The sequence below is a fragment of the Macrobrachium nipponense genome, chromosome 33 (assembly GCF_015104395.2).
Source record: "Macrobrachium nipponense isolate FS-2020 chromosome 33, ASM1510439v2, whole genome shotgun sequence".
Taxonomy (NCBI): domain Eukaryota; kingdom Metazoa; phylum Arthropoda; class Malacostraca; order Decapoda; family Palaemonidae; genus Macrobrachium; species Macrobrachium nipponense.
Window position 1 is genome coordinate 20,021,437 of NC_087219.1, and position 17,853 is coordinate 20,039,289.

Here is a 17,853-nt window from a genome sequence, read left to right on the forward strand (position 1 = left end):
GGTTCTTCACGTAGGCTGTTACAAGTCCGGTATTATAGCCATTTGGGATTAAGTTACAGAACTGGGTCCAGAATCTAATTTATTAAAGGTGGGTAGACACTTGAGAGCCGAACCTTGATGTGTAACTGAGTTACGCATATACGGTTACAAGGTGTCAAAATGTTGAGGACGAACCGTAACCACGTTAAACACGTAACTTCATTACAATCCACTGCGATCATCAGTCTGTCTCTGTCCGGGTTGTTTACCGACGATGGCCACCATGCAAGTAGCAGCTGCCCCGTATATTTATACATATTATTTAACGAAGATGAAGCGAAATAAAAGAAGATGGTGGCAATCAAGGTTATATACTAGAAGGGTAGAATACAGTGGTCGGGAATTACTCGCTGACATGAGATTCCAAGAAGTTTCTGGCCACAGTGAAGTCTTTTCTTCGTAATAACTAATAAATTGAAGGACCTCTTCCTCACTCCAATCAGCCACCGGTAGAAATATACGTACTGACTGATCAAAACAAGGGACTCTACTATGGACGGCCTTGTTCATAGTCGGTGTTAACAAGTTCAGCAACCTCTGTTGATACGCGTGTCATACAGGTCCCGTCCACACATACACGTGCGAACCGAAACAAGAACGCAAGTGTGGACGGTTCCTCGAACCCGCGAGGTTCGAGGCTCCGTTCGCCCTCCGTCCCGCCAATTGTCGGTTCAAAGGGAGGTCTCTTTGAACGTTACGCGATGTGTGGACGGGACCTGTATGAGCGCGTATCAACAGAGGTTGCTGAACTTGTTGACACCGACTATGAACAAGGCCGTCCATAGTAGAGTCCCTATTTTGGTCAGTCAGTACTTATGTGTCTACCATGGCTGATTGGAGTGAGGAAGAGGTCCTTCAATTTATTAGTTATTATGAAGAATTACTTTTCTGTGGCCAGAAACTTCTTGGAATCTCATGTCAGCGAGTAATTCCCGACCACTGTATTCTACCCTTCTAGTATATAACCTTGATTGCCACCATCTTCTTTTATTTCTCTTCATCTTCGTTAAATAATATGTATAAATATACGGGGCAGCTGCTACTTGCATGGTGGCCATCGTCGGTAACAACCCGGACAGAGACAGACTGATGATCGCAGTGGATTGTAATGAAGTTACGTGTTTAAAGTGGTTACGGTTCGTCCTCAACATTTTGACACCTTGTAACCGTATATGCGTAACTCAGTTACATATACAAGGTTTGGCTCTCACGTGTGTACCCGAGAACACATGCAAAGAGTTGTAAAATTACTATCGACAAGAAACGTTTCTCTATGATTGGCACCACAAAGCAAACTACCCATCTAACTACCCTTAAGTCATTGTTTATTAAGCATCTTTCACCTAGATTAAACTCCAACACCTCGTCATCTCTTCCCTCTCTGGCGTGATATTTATGTTGTGTGCAGACCTTACCGATTTTAGTCACTCAACTCTTTCCTTCTTTATGGATAGGTAGTTTTCTTCTCATTCTCTATTTTGATGTTCTGAGTATGTTTTAATTTTTATTGTAATTTTTAAGTTTATTTTAATTGTGAATTTCAATTGCAGACTGATGATAATGTGTTGGTGACAACATGAAACGTTTTCTTAATAAAACACGTGTACATGACTGTCGTCTAATTTGGACACCTCTTCCTTTATATTTTGGTTTTCCTGACGTGAATATATATAATATATATATATATATATATATATATATATATATATGTGTGTGTGTGTGTGTGCGCACATATATATATATATATATATATATATATATGTATGTATGTATGTATGTACGTATGTATATATAAGTGTGTGTATACAGTATAAATATATACCTGACCTGCTAGATCTGAAGACCAATCCTAGCCGTGGGGAGAGGGTACTTGAGCCTGTTTTTTTACATTAACATTAAATTAAGTACCTGGTAATTAGTCAAATAGTGTGGTTGCAGCCTGGATGAAAAATGAGATGGGGCTGGCACCCTCATCCCAGAAGACTTAATGGCAATTGTAAACCGCCGCTGCCATCGTAACCAAACCCAGAGATATATATATATATATATAATATATATATATATATACTATATATATATATATATACTTTTTATGATTTTGAAGCAAAGTTTGTCGCAAATTCAAATTTTGTTGAATTCTATGGTTTTTTGTTTGTTTGTTGGTCAACTTTTTTTTAGTATGATAATATTTCCCGAAACCTTCGACGTTCTTCCAAATTCAATTGATGGAGAAAAAAAAGTGAAGATTAACTCTTTGTTCCATTTACTTCGAAACAACACCACAACTTTCCCGTCACTCATCGTGACTTCTTCAATGTGTATAATGTGGACATAGCGTCCTGTTGTGTTGATACAGAGTGTGGGCGGATTATGTAGCGTCTGAAACAATAACAATACAATAATACCTTAATAATAGAAAAAAGAAAAAATTAAGTATATCTTAGTTTAACCAGACCACTGAGCTGATGAACAGCTCTCCTAAGGCTGACCCGAAGGATTAGATATTTTTACGTGGCTAGGAACCAGTTGGTCACCTAGCAACGGGGCCTACAGCTTATTGTGGGATCCGAACCACAGTATATCGAGAATGAATTTCTATCAGCAGAAATAAATCCCTCTGATTCCGCGTTGGCCGCGCCGAGAATCGAACTTCAGACCGCCGGATTGGTAGCCGAGCGCGAAAACCACTCATCCAACGAGGAGCTTACAATAGAAGTAACAGTTACAATAACAATATGTACAAGAGAAAAGATTTATTTATAGTTCTCATGGTTGTTTCCTACTTTAGTGTTGTAGTGGGCCGTCTGCTGGATGGATTGAATGATCTCTGTGTTTCTAGTTGTCTGTTCAACGTAGTTTGTGCAATAAAATGAACAGATTCTGCTATGATTAATCTATGGCGTCAGTGTTCCGTGTAAAAGATATCGGTATTGTCCTCTGTAGTAGATTCACATCAACCGTGCATTTGATGTCTAGGCCAGTCCCTTACGACGCTCCTGATTGGCTGTTGATAAGCCAATCACAGGGCTTTAAACTCTCTGTCTCTCTCGAGAGTTCACATAGATAGGATCTATGCTCCATCTCTCCTGAGGGATATGTCTTTCAAAAATATCCCCCAGGAGAGGTGGAACACACATCCTGCCTATGTGAACTTTCGGTAGAGACTGAGAGTTTCCAGCCCCGTGATTGGCTTATCAACAGCCAATCAGGAGCGTCGTAAGGGACTGACCTAGACATCACGTGCACGGTTGATGCGAATCTACTATAGTTCTCGTGTCGTAAGTTTGCAGTTGTGGTGGTCTGTGTCGTGTTGGTGGATGAAACCATTACTTCTATGGACCTGTCGGCGCCTTCTTAGTGTTGTGGAAGTGTGACCAACGTCAGTTCTTTGGGAGGAGTGGCAGGCATACCCTCCCTGGGCAGGGAAAACGGCAAACGACGTTGGCACTGTCCTCCTTGTCTGGGTTCGGGCTGGTATGATTCCTCACTATGAGAAAACCTGTCAAATATGGTTTGCAATAAGCGCGTACGTTAACCTACGACAAAAGAACTAGTGGAGAATACAGATATCAACTGCACAGAACATAGTCGGCATAGAAATTAATCATAGCAGAATCTGTTTGCTGTTTAATATGAATTTTATTGTACTGTAACATATAACTGTAAATAAATTAAAATTTTTATTTTGTACTTATTGTTATTGTAATGATTTATTGTATTATTATGGTATGCTGTTCTTGTTGTTGGAGATTAAGCTGGCCTTATGCCAGGCACGGGCTCTTTCTCTTAGAGTAGCCCTTAGGATATTGTGGTATTATTGTATTATCATTGTTTTGGACGCTACATATCCGTCCGCACACTGTATCAACACAATAGGACGCTAAGTCCACATTATACACTTTGAAGAGGTCTTACAAGCTGCAAGTGACGGAAGAGCTGTGGTGTTGTGTTTCTCAATCAATGGGACAAAGGGTTAATCTTGGCTTTTTTTAGTCCATCGACTGAATTTGGAAGAATGTCGAAGTTCAGAAAATATTGTCAAACTAAAAAAGCCAGAGATTTAAAGGAAATTTTCACATACTATATATATATATATATATATATATATATATATAATATATATATATATATATACAGTGGACACCATTAACTAATGCCGTCTTCCCTCTTTCTTCAGAAATGTCTACGTACCACCTAGTGTACTTCAACATGATGGGGCAGGGCGAACCGATCAGGTGGATCCTTCTGGCAGCCGAGGTGGACTTTTCCGAGGAGATAATTAATGTGTTCAGTGACTGGAAGGACAGAAAGGAAGGTGAGACGAACGCATTAATTCGCCCTGTCTTTTAGAAGTCTAGACGAAGTTAGGGTCCTCACGGTGTGCGGAATGGTTCAGGAAGAACAATAGAACTGTAGAACATTGTCCTACAGATGTTGTAGGACAGATGAAATAGTCCCAGTGAATTATTAATAGTTTTACGGTATGCAAAATGGTTCAGGAAGAACAATAGAACTTAGAACATTGTCCCACAGATGTTGTAGGACAGATGAAATAGTCCCAGTGAATTATTAATAGTTTTACGGTATGCAAAATGGTTCAGGAACAACAACAAAACTTGGAAGACTGAAGATTGTTCCACAGAGGTTGCAGAATGATGAAATGGTCCCAGTGGGTGGCTAGATAGATGAAACAGTCCCGGTGAATTGCCAGATAGGTAAACCAGTCCCGCAGAAGTTCTGGGATAGATTGGAAGAATCCTTCCATCTGAAATAGTGTTTTAGTTTATACAGATCAATAGAAATTGCGTGACAGAGGAATAGACACCGTAGTCGTTATAGTACGTCAGATGATATCGAACGACTTATAAAATGAGTAAAGCAGTCCTTTGTTGATTGTGGAATAGTTGTGTCATAGACATTAAGCTTGCAGAGTGATTGAAATATTTCCCTTTGAGTTGCAAAAATGTTTAGACTGTTTGTACATATATTAGGTGAATTATATAGGAGTGACAGAATTTTAATCTAATTGATGCTATTGGTAGTAAACAGCCATCTGAATTTCAAAGAATAGATATGTACCTTTTCAACAATTCCCCCAGAAATGTTGAATGAATGAATTTAAGAAGACTATGTCTCACTCAGAAATGAAAATCAAAGTAGTCGTATAGAAGGTGTGGACTGCAGGGGTTAGGTCAGAATCCTAGACTGTACTAAGCACGTTATACAGGTAAATCTAAGGCTTTCAGAATCACACAAACACCCAAATTGAAAGCACTTCATTCACACAGATGCTACTCTCCTAAACCCTGCGTAATCACAAGTTGTTTTCCCACAGACTACGACTGGGGCAACGTCCCAGTCCTGATGGTGGATGGCAACCAGCTACATCAGACCACTGTGATATCGAGGTACCTGGGGGAAGCACATGACATGATCAGCAAGGACCTGTGGACGGTGACCCGTCAGCAGGAACTGGTAGAAGGTGTTCATGATATTACCTACATTCTGTCAGATCTCTTCGTCGCCAGGTGAGGATTCTGTACATAATTGCACCCAAGTTTTGTTGTGGGTTTCTAAATCTGTTTGTTATTATTGTTATCATTATTATTCAGAGGCTAAACTCCGATTCATGTAGAACAAGCCTACAGGGGCCACTGACTGGAAATTCAAGCTTCAAAAGAATAAGGTGTGTAGAGAGTAAATGAAACGAACTTTTCGAAATAATTAGGGCCAAAGTAACAGATAATAATAAAAAATACCATGTATTTGAATAAGTAAAAGGGAAGGCTGGAATATTCTGAATACTTAAATAGCAGAGGAACAGAAATAGTATTTCATAAGTAACTACGTAAGTCAAAATAGGTTGAATTTGTTCTTTGTATTCTTATTCTGACTATTAATTTAGAAAGTCACCTCAAAACTGGGCTTGTCCTAGAGAAAGGCAAGACTTTAATTTGGTCATTATGCTCGTAGTGATTATTTTATCTAAATCTGATCACATATATATCTGATATATACGTGTATATATATATATATATATATATATATATATATATATATATATATATATATATATATATATATACATATATGTATATATATATATATATATTATTTACATATATACTTAAGCTATCATACACTAAACTGTTGTATAGCATCACGATGGACTCTGTTTGTCAAATACACCGACCTTATCAGTAATACAGTCTTGATAGTGCACACAAGATAGTTTATCACAGTAATTCCGTGTCATATTCTTATATCCTTGTTAAAACAGTCTTCTAACCGCTACTCTGCATTCATGAACAGAGTACTGATATTTAGCACACACTTAGTTTGCATTCTTTGGAACATTGCCACATGAAAAGAGGTTGTTAACAGTTTCAAAATTGAAAGCATCACGTTTACCATATACTCTTGTGACAATATTTTAATCTATTGCGTTAATCTCCAATATGGTTACTTGACGCTGGTGGTTCAATCCATACCAGAAGTGCTGTACAAATTCCCTTTGTCAGCTTATACGGATTTTTGAATAAGGCAAATTACCTAATATAACTTAACCTGACTTAAATTTGATATTTAATCCAATTAGACCCTGTGTCATTGGTATTATTTATGCACATATAACTGACTCAGTATTCAGCACTTGTATCTCACAACCCTCAGCCACCAAAATAGATTACCAGTTTTATGAACAGTTTTCGAATAGAGGGCATCATAAACTTTGTGCATGAACCCACTCCACTGTGATTTTAACATGCGACTCTACGATAAAAAGTTTACTAAAAATCTAACTGCGTTATCATATATTTTCCTAATTGATACATTGTAAATATTAATTTCCTATAGCTGAAAATAGCTGTTTCAAAAAAAAACAAATCTTTTGTTCTTCACAAGAGCCCCATATGCTACAAAATCCTTAGCGTAAGTTTGATGTAAGTAGACCCCACATACTGCAGGACACACTGCTGACTCAGAAAGTCGACTTGCTCTGTTCTCTCACTAATTTTGAGTTTCCCTCTCTCCCTCTCTTCGCCCAGACTTCGTCAGGACGTCGCCCAGCAAACGAACATGTATAATAAAGCGAAAGGAAGGTTGCCCATCACCTTTATGAACGTAGAGAGAGCCATCACCGAAGAAGGGTGGATTTACTCAGATGTGGTAAGCGAGAACTTCAAACTTTCGTCAAGTTCAAGGTCGCAGTTATGGAAAGTGTAATAGTCGCGTTCTCTTTTTATCAGTAAGATCGTTATCTGCCCCAGGGCGGACGTTTGTTTGTTTGTTTGTATGGTGTTTTTACGTTGCATGGAACCAGTGATTATTCACCAACGGAACCAACTGCTTTACATGACTTTTCGAGAGTGAACTTCTATCATCAGAAATACACATCTCTGACCCCTCAATGGAATGGCCAAGAATGGAACTCGCGACCACCGAGGTGGCAGGCCAAGACCAAACCGATCATGTCACTGAGGCGCTTTTGATACTTCAAGAAGATGAGATCTGCAGTGGGCATAAGTGGCTCCATCTAGATTTACTGCTCTTGGTGTGTGTGTGTGTGTATGTAACCCTGGGCACTTCAGTTATACCGAATGTCTGTTATAATCCCTTTACTGAATCAACGACCATCACCCTACAGCCTTTGCCGCTTATTTATTAAAAATAGAACAAAAAATCTATAATGCTCAACTGGCCTATTTCGGATGGCAGGCTGTACAAGGCCAATTCTCAGCAGAATGTGAAATAAAACCCACGTATCACACCCAAATTTCCCTTTACGTAATATTTATGTAATATTATCACTTCTAAATGAGGAAACCTGAGCTAATACTGATTATCAAATCTGCAACATCATTTGATCTATTTCTGAAATGGATCATTTAATTTAGTGCTTAATTCATCAACCTTTCAATCCATTTGCTATGCTATCCAGTGGCGGAACTAGGTCATTATGGGCCCTGGTGCAAATGGTTGAGTTGGCCTCTATCATGAAAAGCAAAATTAATTGCCATTACTTGATTTTCCAGTAACTAATGCTCATAAGTAAGCAAAACACATCCTCAGTAGTTCCGCAACTGATGCTATCTATCTATCTATCTATCTATGTATGTACATGCTCTTCTTGCAAAGGACTTCTTAATTCATCAGTCAATTGATGAATGATTTTACCTATCTATATATTTATCTGTTTATGAGTCCGCTTTTCTGGTAAATAATATCACTAATAAATCATTGAATGACCACATATCCATCTCTCTCTCTCTCTCTCTCTCTCTCTCTCTCTCTCTCTCTCTCTCTCTATATCTGTTTATCTATTCACTTCTCTTGCAGATGACGCCTGGGTCGACGTATTCGTGGCAGCGTATTTCGACCTCTTCAACATCTATTACCCGGGAATAATCGACAACTACCCCCTGTGCCAAGAACTGATGAACAAGGTGTCTTCTATGCCCAAGATTGCCAAGAGGATCGAGGACAGACCCGACTGGAGCGACTTCGAGACACCAGTGAACATAAACCCGGAGGAAGTGTGATTTTAAGCTGGGAATTTTGTCGTAAATCGTGTCCAGTCATTCGCGAGGTCTGACGTCGCCATTGAAGTCTTCAGGTGCTGTGTGAGGGATTTTCCGATCTTTAGATCGTTTTAAGACATCTTTTTTTTTTTTCTAAAGGTAATATGAGTTGGGGCGTTCAGTACCTGCGAATTTGTAAGTGTGCTTGATCATAAGAGAGATGATAGCAAATATACTGAATGATAAGTATATATAGGTCCCTCTTTTCAGTTGTATTTTTCTCGGGTCATAATATAATAGGAATAGTAATAAAAGGTAAACACTTCGACGCGACTGCGTTTCGTATATAAGGCAGATGTACATTGAGTTTCATTTCATTCACAAATATCGAAAGTATTCCACTTTATAACAAAGATGAGTTTGACTACTCCCTAAAATGAAGGTGATTTTTAGTAGCGGTTCATCACTTGCTGTCTGTTTTATACACATCTTTGTGTCAAATAATTTAGCTCCGTTATTATTTGTTCATTTTTCCAAATAAAGGTTTTATTTGATTATTATTCAAATGTTTGTCCTTGAGTCGCTGTTTGTTTCCAAACTGATGGGTTATTATTGTGTGTTGACTATGATTATCTGTGAAACAACAGTTCAAAATAAATCAGTCAATGTTGAAGTAATGGGAGTTTTTATGCAAAGAATGTGGCAAATTATGTTTTGAAATATAATGATAAAAAAGGCACTGAAACATAGAAATAACGGCGTATTTGAATATTAACACTGTGCGTAGAAACATTAGTAATTAATAAAACACAACATATGAAAATACAAAAATGATTCTATATAGAATAACGGAACAAACAAGAACTTGCAAATTTTGAAAATGAATAAGGATGCATTTTTCTGGGAATATAATCAAAACTTATAAAATGAGATATTTAGGTTTACAGATCTTGCCTACCGTCATTCTTCTTCCCAGCTGTGGTCGCCCATTTTTATATGGGGTTGCGCCATTGAAAAGAACCATCATTATGTTAAAGATAAATGGGCTCAGAGCCAACCCTGGTGTAATCCCACTCTCACCTCAAAACAAAAAACCCTCTGTCTCCCCAACACTGCTCCTCACTCTGGTAAATACATTCTTGCCTATCGTCGTTATTATAGTAAAAGAATACATAACAGTCCATTAAACAACAGTTTTCTTACTGAAAACATTGACTGAGGTACAGCCGAAGTCTTGCTGTCTAAGTTCAAGGACTTTAAATAGAACATTACTCAACATTATAGTACACATACCATAGTACAAAAGAATCTCTCACTGAGATGTAAAGAGAAGGCCATTCTTTATTATCTAGATCATTGGTGCTTTGCTGGTACATAAGAGCAATAAATAAAGATTGAAATTCAGTGCGTTGATGGATCCATACATAACTGAAGTTAGCACAAACTTCAAAAGATGTAGCGGGAAACAAATTCTGAGATCTTATCCTTGCAAATCATAATGTTGTAAAAATTTCAACTTGAAATACCTAGCTATCACGACTGGTCCAAGAAGAAAATGTCAAAATATTTTGATACGCGGATTCTCATTATCTATCAATAAGTCTCAGGGAGCAGGTTAAAATCAGATGTCCTTGAGTCTTCGTGTACACCTAGGAGAAGAGGAACACACGGGTGCAAGCGTTGAATCCACCACTTGTGATTAGCGAGTTGCCAGTGATATGTTGTTATTACCATAATAAGGTGTTTATATTCTTATGGATTAGTTTGACAGGGAGTCACCATGACATGCCCCTCAACCCCATGCGTTGATACAAGAACAAACGGCTGTGCAGGTCGAGAACATACTCAGTATGATTGTTCTTTATTAAAGACAATTTAATCTGTTTTCTTCCCTTCAATCCGTATTGGATACTAGCTTCCCAGGCAAAGGGGAGTACTATAGCTTCTGAATGAAGCCAAAAGTTATTTGAGTTAACAAATGATAAAAGGAAAGAGTTAAGACACAAGTGAAAATTATTAGAAATGATCAGTGTGGTAACTGTGGACCTGCGCGCTGCGTCCTGCGGGCTGCGGTTCCTTACAAGCTGACGAGTGACGAGTGAGCGAGCAGATCGGACGTGTTGTTGTGATGTTCCGAGTGAAACGGTGAAATTACGGGCGAAGTTGTTTTTAACTCAGTCCTACTCTCATTAATGGTGTTACCTAGTCATTATGGCTAGTAAAAGCACGTACTGCGGTGACCTGTCCTTCTTGCACGAAAGATGATAGTGAAGAAGGAGAATGGAATGGATGTGATGTGGTGATTGGTACCACAAAGAATGGGTGCATCTGCATCTTGGTGAAGTAAGCAAAAAGAACGCTACGAATCTGCAGTGGCTATGCCCAAACTGCTACGACTTTGCCTGGAAATGGCGAGATAATAATGAAACTCTTCAAGAGGAATATAAGAAGCTTGGAAAGGAATGTGCGACTCAAAAGGCCAAAATTGCTGAATTGCAGGAGCAGCTATTAATCGCACTTGACGACAGAGTGCTGAGTCTGCACGTGACCCAGTTGCCAGCTAGTGTGCGAGCAAAATTGGGCTACGAACCTCGAAAGTCTTCAAAAGAAAGTTATTTAATCATGAAAAAAATGTGCCTAATCCTCAACCTGATAAGATTACCAATGCTGACAAAGTTGAAGGAAAGAATCAGAATCTGTTGATCATTAAAGTCTAAACAATTGTCTGATAAGATCACGAAGCATTGGTGTGTTGAATTTTGCAAATGAACATATTCGGGACTTGGCGGCGAATAAGATTAGCAATGATGTTCGGGGAGTTGTCATTAAGGTCATGATTTGTAAAACATAAGAAGCAGAACAGGCAGTGGTAAAGGATATGATTGAGAGAAATAGTTATTTGCAATCAATCACTGAAACTGACAAGAAGATATCAGTTGTGCTTAAAAGGCCAGCCTCTATAGAGAAACGTTTCATCTAATATTGAAATGTGAGCCTGAGGTTAGGAATGCTGCTCATGATAATGGTGACAAAGTGAAACTGAGATGAGGCACATATCCAGGTATCATATGCCACCACTTGCTACTGTTGTCAAAGATGTGGTCATTTAATTGTGGATTCAAGAATATAGCAAAGGAGTTAACATGTGGAAAATACACAGGATGCCATAGGACAAAGGACCGTGGTACTGCTGCTGTTGCAATGATGAGCTGTATAAATTGTAAGAGCCACAAATATCAGACATATTGTCATGCAGTGAACTCAAAAGAATGCAAAGCTTTAGATTATGAGATGAAGATTATTGCTGACACGGATCATGGCTATACTTGTATAGAAATTTAAAATGTGTTACGTGAATATCCAATCTGTAGGAAATAAAACTTTACAGATTAGAGACTTAATAACTGAAAATTCTGACTATATTTTTTGCCATTACTGAGACATGACTGAAAGACTATGAAACCTTTAAGATTACTGAAATGACCGCACCTACGCATAGTTTCCTTCACGCCGATGGAAGAGTTTTGACCCTACTGCTTGGCGGGAATGATATCCATCTGCAGCGAGTGTTTTTTTCCACGGCGATTTTAATCTATGGATGGATAATCCAATCAATGAAGGTATCCAAGTGTTTAATGATATTAAAAATGAAACAGTGAATGTAGAATTTGCAGTATGACCAAATACATTGGATGAATAAACTGTTAATTTGATAATGCAGGGCCACTCAGCAACCGCTAGTACGTTGGGTATGATGGTAAACATGGCCATCAGATGAATGGAGAAAGGTATACATTTGTTTTTCACACTTATTTTACGTATATATAATAAATAAAATAATGCACAATCCCCATCCACTTGTGACTTTTTTAAAAGTTAATGTACGAGAGCCCATGCTGCCATAAGGTCAACTTCATCTTAAACCGAAGCAACCACGAGTCTTGGATGAACGAACACGTTTTGTGTCACGCACCTGAAGGTAAGAGTTATCAACGCTTTGTTTAAACTAATCTATCAGAATGACAGACTTGGGTCTTGGTATGGTAAAGGTAGCGTAATTGATAATTTGGTCTTAGTTAGAAATAGGTATTTATTTTAGTATACGGTAATATAGAGATAGAAAACGAAATTATAATGAGTTATAGAAAACTATATTTTTTATGGAGAACTAGTTCAAGTTCTCTTATACTTCATGGTTAATGAAACTAAGAAATATATATACCTTTAATTAAGTGGCGTAACAAGCAGGCTAATCGTATATGGAAATGGTTCTATAAAAGCTGTTATTCGATGTGTAATGGTATTCTATGGAAAAAAAATGCAAATGTCACTGACATATTCTTGATGATTCACCAACTGATGAATCATAGGTAAACTCCCTGTATAACCTAGTACAAAAAATCTATAAACATTAGCTACTTAATAAGCCTACACGGGAGCTGGGATGGAGACTCATTATTACCATGTTGAATCTCCCTAAAAGTTCAGCACCATTCCCCCCTATCTTGCTCGCATTCTTGCGCTTCCTGGATATGAAGGCTCTTCCTTTCCAGTGTCTATTTCCCCTTATCTATCCGTTCATTTCTAGATCTTCCTCGCCTCCTTTCCCCTAATTCATCTGAATTACACGCACTTTTAGCCATCCTATTATTGTATTTACTTCTATATGACCGAACTATTTAAAAGTACTATACCTATGAAACATCTTTTCATCTACGCTTAACTTTTTTACCACCTTTACTTACCGAAATATTTTTCACCTCATCAGTCCTTCTTACATCACATATACTATATAAAATCCTTCTTTTTTTTTTACTCACACGTAACCTCCACACTTCACTTCCATTTATTGACAGTTGCCTCAACAATCCTTTCGCCTACCCGTTTGGTTCAGTTTCTAAGCGCTCAATCCACAAACACAGTTACGGGCACATTGCACCGTTCGTGTTAGTGCAGAGCTGTTTTATCTGTAAACATTTTGACTGTATAGGCATTTCATTTTCTTTGGTATTGTTAATCCCCCTTTTCTAAGTGGGACACTAATTTCCATTGTTATTTACTGTTAATATATTTCCTAAGTATTTTAACTGTCTTTATCTTAATTTCTTTAAGATTTCGTTAAACTGAGTGTTTCTTTTATTCCAATAAAATAAATCTTAATTTGCAAGTGGACTCTTTAATGCTGTACTTTTTCACTATCACTTACGATAATCACTTCCGTTTCTTATCGCCCGCCCCTACCACCACAATTAAATTAGTTAAGATGATGTATCCGAGCTTATTTTTTACAGATTATTGAATGTAACTTCTACTTAACTTTTAAACGGCGCCCCCCACCCCCCACTCCCTCATTTCCATTTACTTTTTCTGCTACCTGGGTAAAGCTGTTACTGGTTTTAACAACCAGAGCTTCCCAGGTTCACATAATCATTCACTTTCGAGGGTATTCCTATATATTCTCTCAATTTTCTGTTAAGGGATTTCAAAGTCCCTAAAGTTACTGCTTGATCTTTCGTTTTCTGTTGTGTCTTACCTTACAGGCTTGGATTTCGCGTTTGTGTCTGTGTGTGATTTTATATATATATATATATATATATATATATATATATTATATATATATATATATATATATATATATATATATATATATATATATATATGTATTATATATATACACATATATATGTATATATATATATATATATATATATATATATATATATATATATATATATATATATATATATATATATATATATATACTTCCAGTCTTTAGCATACGACCTGCTGCCTTTCTTCTTGCATTTCATATCTTGCGATTATAGCCTTTTATCTTTACCTACCTTCATCCAAATACTCCCAGACATTTATGCGAATCGACCACCTTATTCCTCCACCATCCATATCAATATTTATTTCTCCATCTTCGTGGTTTCTAAGTTAAATAATGTGTTTATTATTATTATTATTATTATTATTATTATTATTATTATTTATTATTATTATTATTATTATTATTATTATTATTATTATTATTATTATTTTATTATTATTATTATTATTATTATTATTATTATTATTATTATTGAGAAGATAAATCCTATTCATATAGGAAAACCCTCCAGGTGCTATTGACTTTAAATTCAAGCTTCCAAAGAATATGCTATTCATTTGAAACAAATGGCAGAAGATAATGGGAAATGCAAAACAAAAAAAGATAATAAACCAATCAATGAATAGGTCATAATATGGATACTTTATCACAATACAAGGTGAACTGTTGTAGCTCTGCGATATGGACGAAGCAGCTTAATAATCGTTTGCATAACTGACAGGTGATTCATTTGTCAATTTCACTGGAGGTTTCGGCACTAAGTAGGCAGCAGAGGTAACACACACGACCCCCATAGGGAAAGAAGACTCTGATCATGGAACTGACGATGCTGACCTCGTGTTTCTGTATGACCTTTCTGTGCCCACCAATGAGCAGCTTCTGTGTAAAGCCCCGTCCACACGGTAAAATTTTGCCCGACGAACTTTGTTCAATGTGACGTCAGAAGCGGGAAAAGTCAGAGAACCTTATCTGCTATTTCTCCGCTTCTGACGTCACATCGAACAGAGTTCGTAGAGTAAAGCTCGGCCGTGTGGACGGGCCTTGAATTTCTGGATAAAGTTGAGGTTATTTCCAGGGCGCCCTGTACTTAATATGAGAAATCCGAATTGCGTACTGGGCGCCCCGTACCGTATTCGAGAAATACTTCTTGCTTTATACTGATGGAGGAAAATGAACTTGCGTCCAGGGCACCCTTGCTTAACACACTGGAAGCTTTTTTTTATCAATATATATTTGTTGTACGTGTGTTTTTTTATTAATAATGTCGTACACTCTACACCGGGATCAGTGAACAAATTCGAATTTACAACTGATATTCACAAGGGACAGTCTGCTTTTGCGTTCAGGGCGTTTTTGCCCAGTATTGGCTTATGGAGGATCATACCAATGTTGAACAGTTTTGCGTTCAAGGCGCCTCCTGCCCCCTATTTATGTTGGATGGCGGAAATCAGTCTTGCGCGTAGGGCGTTTTTTATTTTTTTTTTTTTGGCCCTGTATTGATACTGAAAATCAGTTTTGCACCTTTTGCAGTGTAGCGATGCTAGAAAAAGATCTTGCGTTCAGGGCACCTTTTGCCTGAAGACAGTGTTGCATTCAGATGGCTCTTAGTGCCTAGCTTATGCTGGAATTATAAATATATATATATATATATATATATATATATATATATATATATATATATATATATATATATATGACGCCTATTTGATTGATTAGATATATGATCACAACCACCTCATTTTGTCACCTCTGTCACTTTGTACTTTGTTTCAGAATTGCATATTCTCATCAAAACACTTTAATTGTTTTTAACATAATGTTCAACAGGCAGAAAAACAACAAAACCTTTTTAACCTACTAAATGTTTTAGACGACCTTCTTTTGAAGCCAACATGGGTTCCCCCCCTTGTAGATTTGTTTTGTACATTTGTAAGAGAAGTTTCTCAACCATTATATTCTGATATATTTAAAGACGTTAATAGCAATTCATTCCATTCCCAAAAAAGGTGCATTATTGAGTTTAATGAAAATAATCGTGTGATAGGCGTCATATATATATATATATTTATATATATATATATATATATATATTATATATATATATATATATATATATGATATATATATATTTAATTATATATATATATATATATATATATACTATATATATATATATATATATATATATATATATATGTGTGTGTGTGTGTGTGTATATGTATGTATGTATGATGTATGTATGTATGTGTTGTATGTATGTATGTATGTATGTATGTATGTATGTATACTTCCATCATCGGTGACAGCTAGGGCACTAAGAGCTATATCTACAAAGCAAAATCAGATTGTCCCCTGTGAATATCAGTTCTAAATTCGAATTAGTTCACTAATCCCGGTGTAGAGTGTACGAAATTATTAATAAACAAACACATGTACAACAAATACATATAATAAAAAAAACACTTCCAGTGTGTCAAGTAAGGGCGCCCTGAACGCAAGAAGTATTTCTCGAATACGGTACAGGGCGCCCTGTACGCAATTCAGATTTCTCATATTCGGTACAGGGCGCCCTGGAAATAATCAATTCGTTTGGATAATGCACTAAAAAACATTAAAAAAGAAGAAGAATATATAGGGAATGGAACTGTACAGCTTACAGTTTGGACACCTACAATAAAGCCGCTTAGACATTCTTGACCAACAGAAAGAGGGAGAAAGAATTGGTTAAGAACACCAGTTTTTCGATACATCACTTCATTGTTTTTGAGTCCATTAAAGCAATGTTGAAAATATTTATTGTAAGTGTAATCTTTCCGCACCATAAAAACATGACTAAAAGAATGTCCCGACTAGAGTGGCAACTTTATTAACAAAATCCCACATATAGACCGTAGTTCTTCCATCCTGGGTTATACAGGTGAGGAATTAAGAGCCAGAATGAATTAAGATAAATATCCAGCTAAAAATAGGATAAAGAATCAGATGCTCTTCTTTTACATCTGACTGAAAAAATCAGATAGAATTAATGGCCCCATAGTAGTATAATAACATGATGTCAAAATATTGTCTCTAGAAGCAATACAACTAGCGAATTACAAACTTCGGGTTATATAGAGGACAGCTGTTTTTTCGTCTCAAGATAAACCTCAAAATTAATGTAAAGACCTTTGCATGCATTAATATATTTTAGACACCTTCAATTTTGATTTGCCCAAAGGTTTTTGGATTCAGTTTGCTGCAGTGAAATAGTAATAATAATCATAATAATAATAAAGAATAATTAATAACTGGGCATTAAGAGGCTGGCCTGCTCTCTCCTCTCTCTCTCTCTCTCTAAATATATATATATATATATACAATACATAGTACATATTGTATATACTATATAGAATAACTATACATATATATATATATATATATATATATATATATATATATATATATATATGCAGAAGCCAGGTACTATCTCGTACCTCTAAGTAAATGGGGATACAATCCACAATGAAGTAAATTCCTCTTGTAGTTTAAAAAATATATATTTCTTGTATACAAGAAATATATATTTTAAACTACAAGAGGAATTTACTTCATTGTGGATTGTATCCCCATATATATATATATATATATATATATATATATATATATATATATTATATATATATATATATATATTAATCAGAG

General features: G+C 36.5%; 2 protein-coding genes across 6 annotated transcripts in view; both read left to right on the forward strand.

The window, feature by feature from the left end:
• LOC135203002 (glutathione S-transferase-like) overlaps window positions 1–7,278 on the forward strand; it is a 46,684-nt gene extending 39,406 nt beyond the window's left edge. For all 5 annotated transcript variants that reach the window (XM_064232553.1, XM_064232554.1, XM_064232551.1 and 2 more), the window contains 3 exons: window positions 4,217–4,354; window positions 5,375–5,567; window positions 7,086–7,278. In XM_064232553.1, the coding sequence (XP_064088623.1) occupies window positions 4,219–4,354; window positions 5,375–5,567; window positions 7,086–7,263 (507 nt within the window). In that variant the 5' untranslated portion in view covers window positions 4,217–4,218 and the 3' untranslated portion in view covers window positions 7,264–7,278. The remainder of the gene's footprint in view (window positions 1–4,216; window positions 4,355–5,374; window positions 5,568–7,085) is intronic.
• Window positions 7,279–12,101: 4,823 nt separating this feature from the next.
• LOC135203003 (zinc finger protein 257-like) overlaps window positions 12,102–17,853 on the forward strand; it is a 41,485-nt gene continuing 35,733 nt past the window's right edge. The window contains exon 1 of the mRNA XM_064232558.1: window positions 12,102–12,537. The gene's annotated coding sequence lies outside the window, so the exon portion shown is untranslated. The remainder of the gene's footprint in view (window positions 12,538–17,853) is intronic.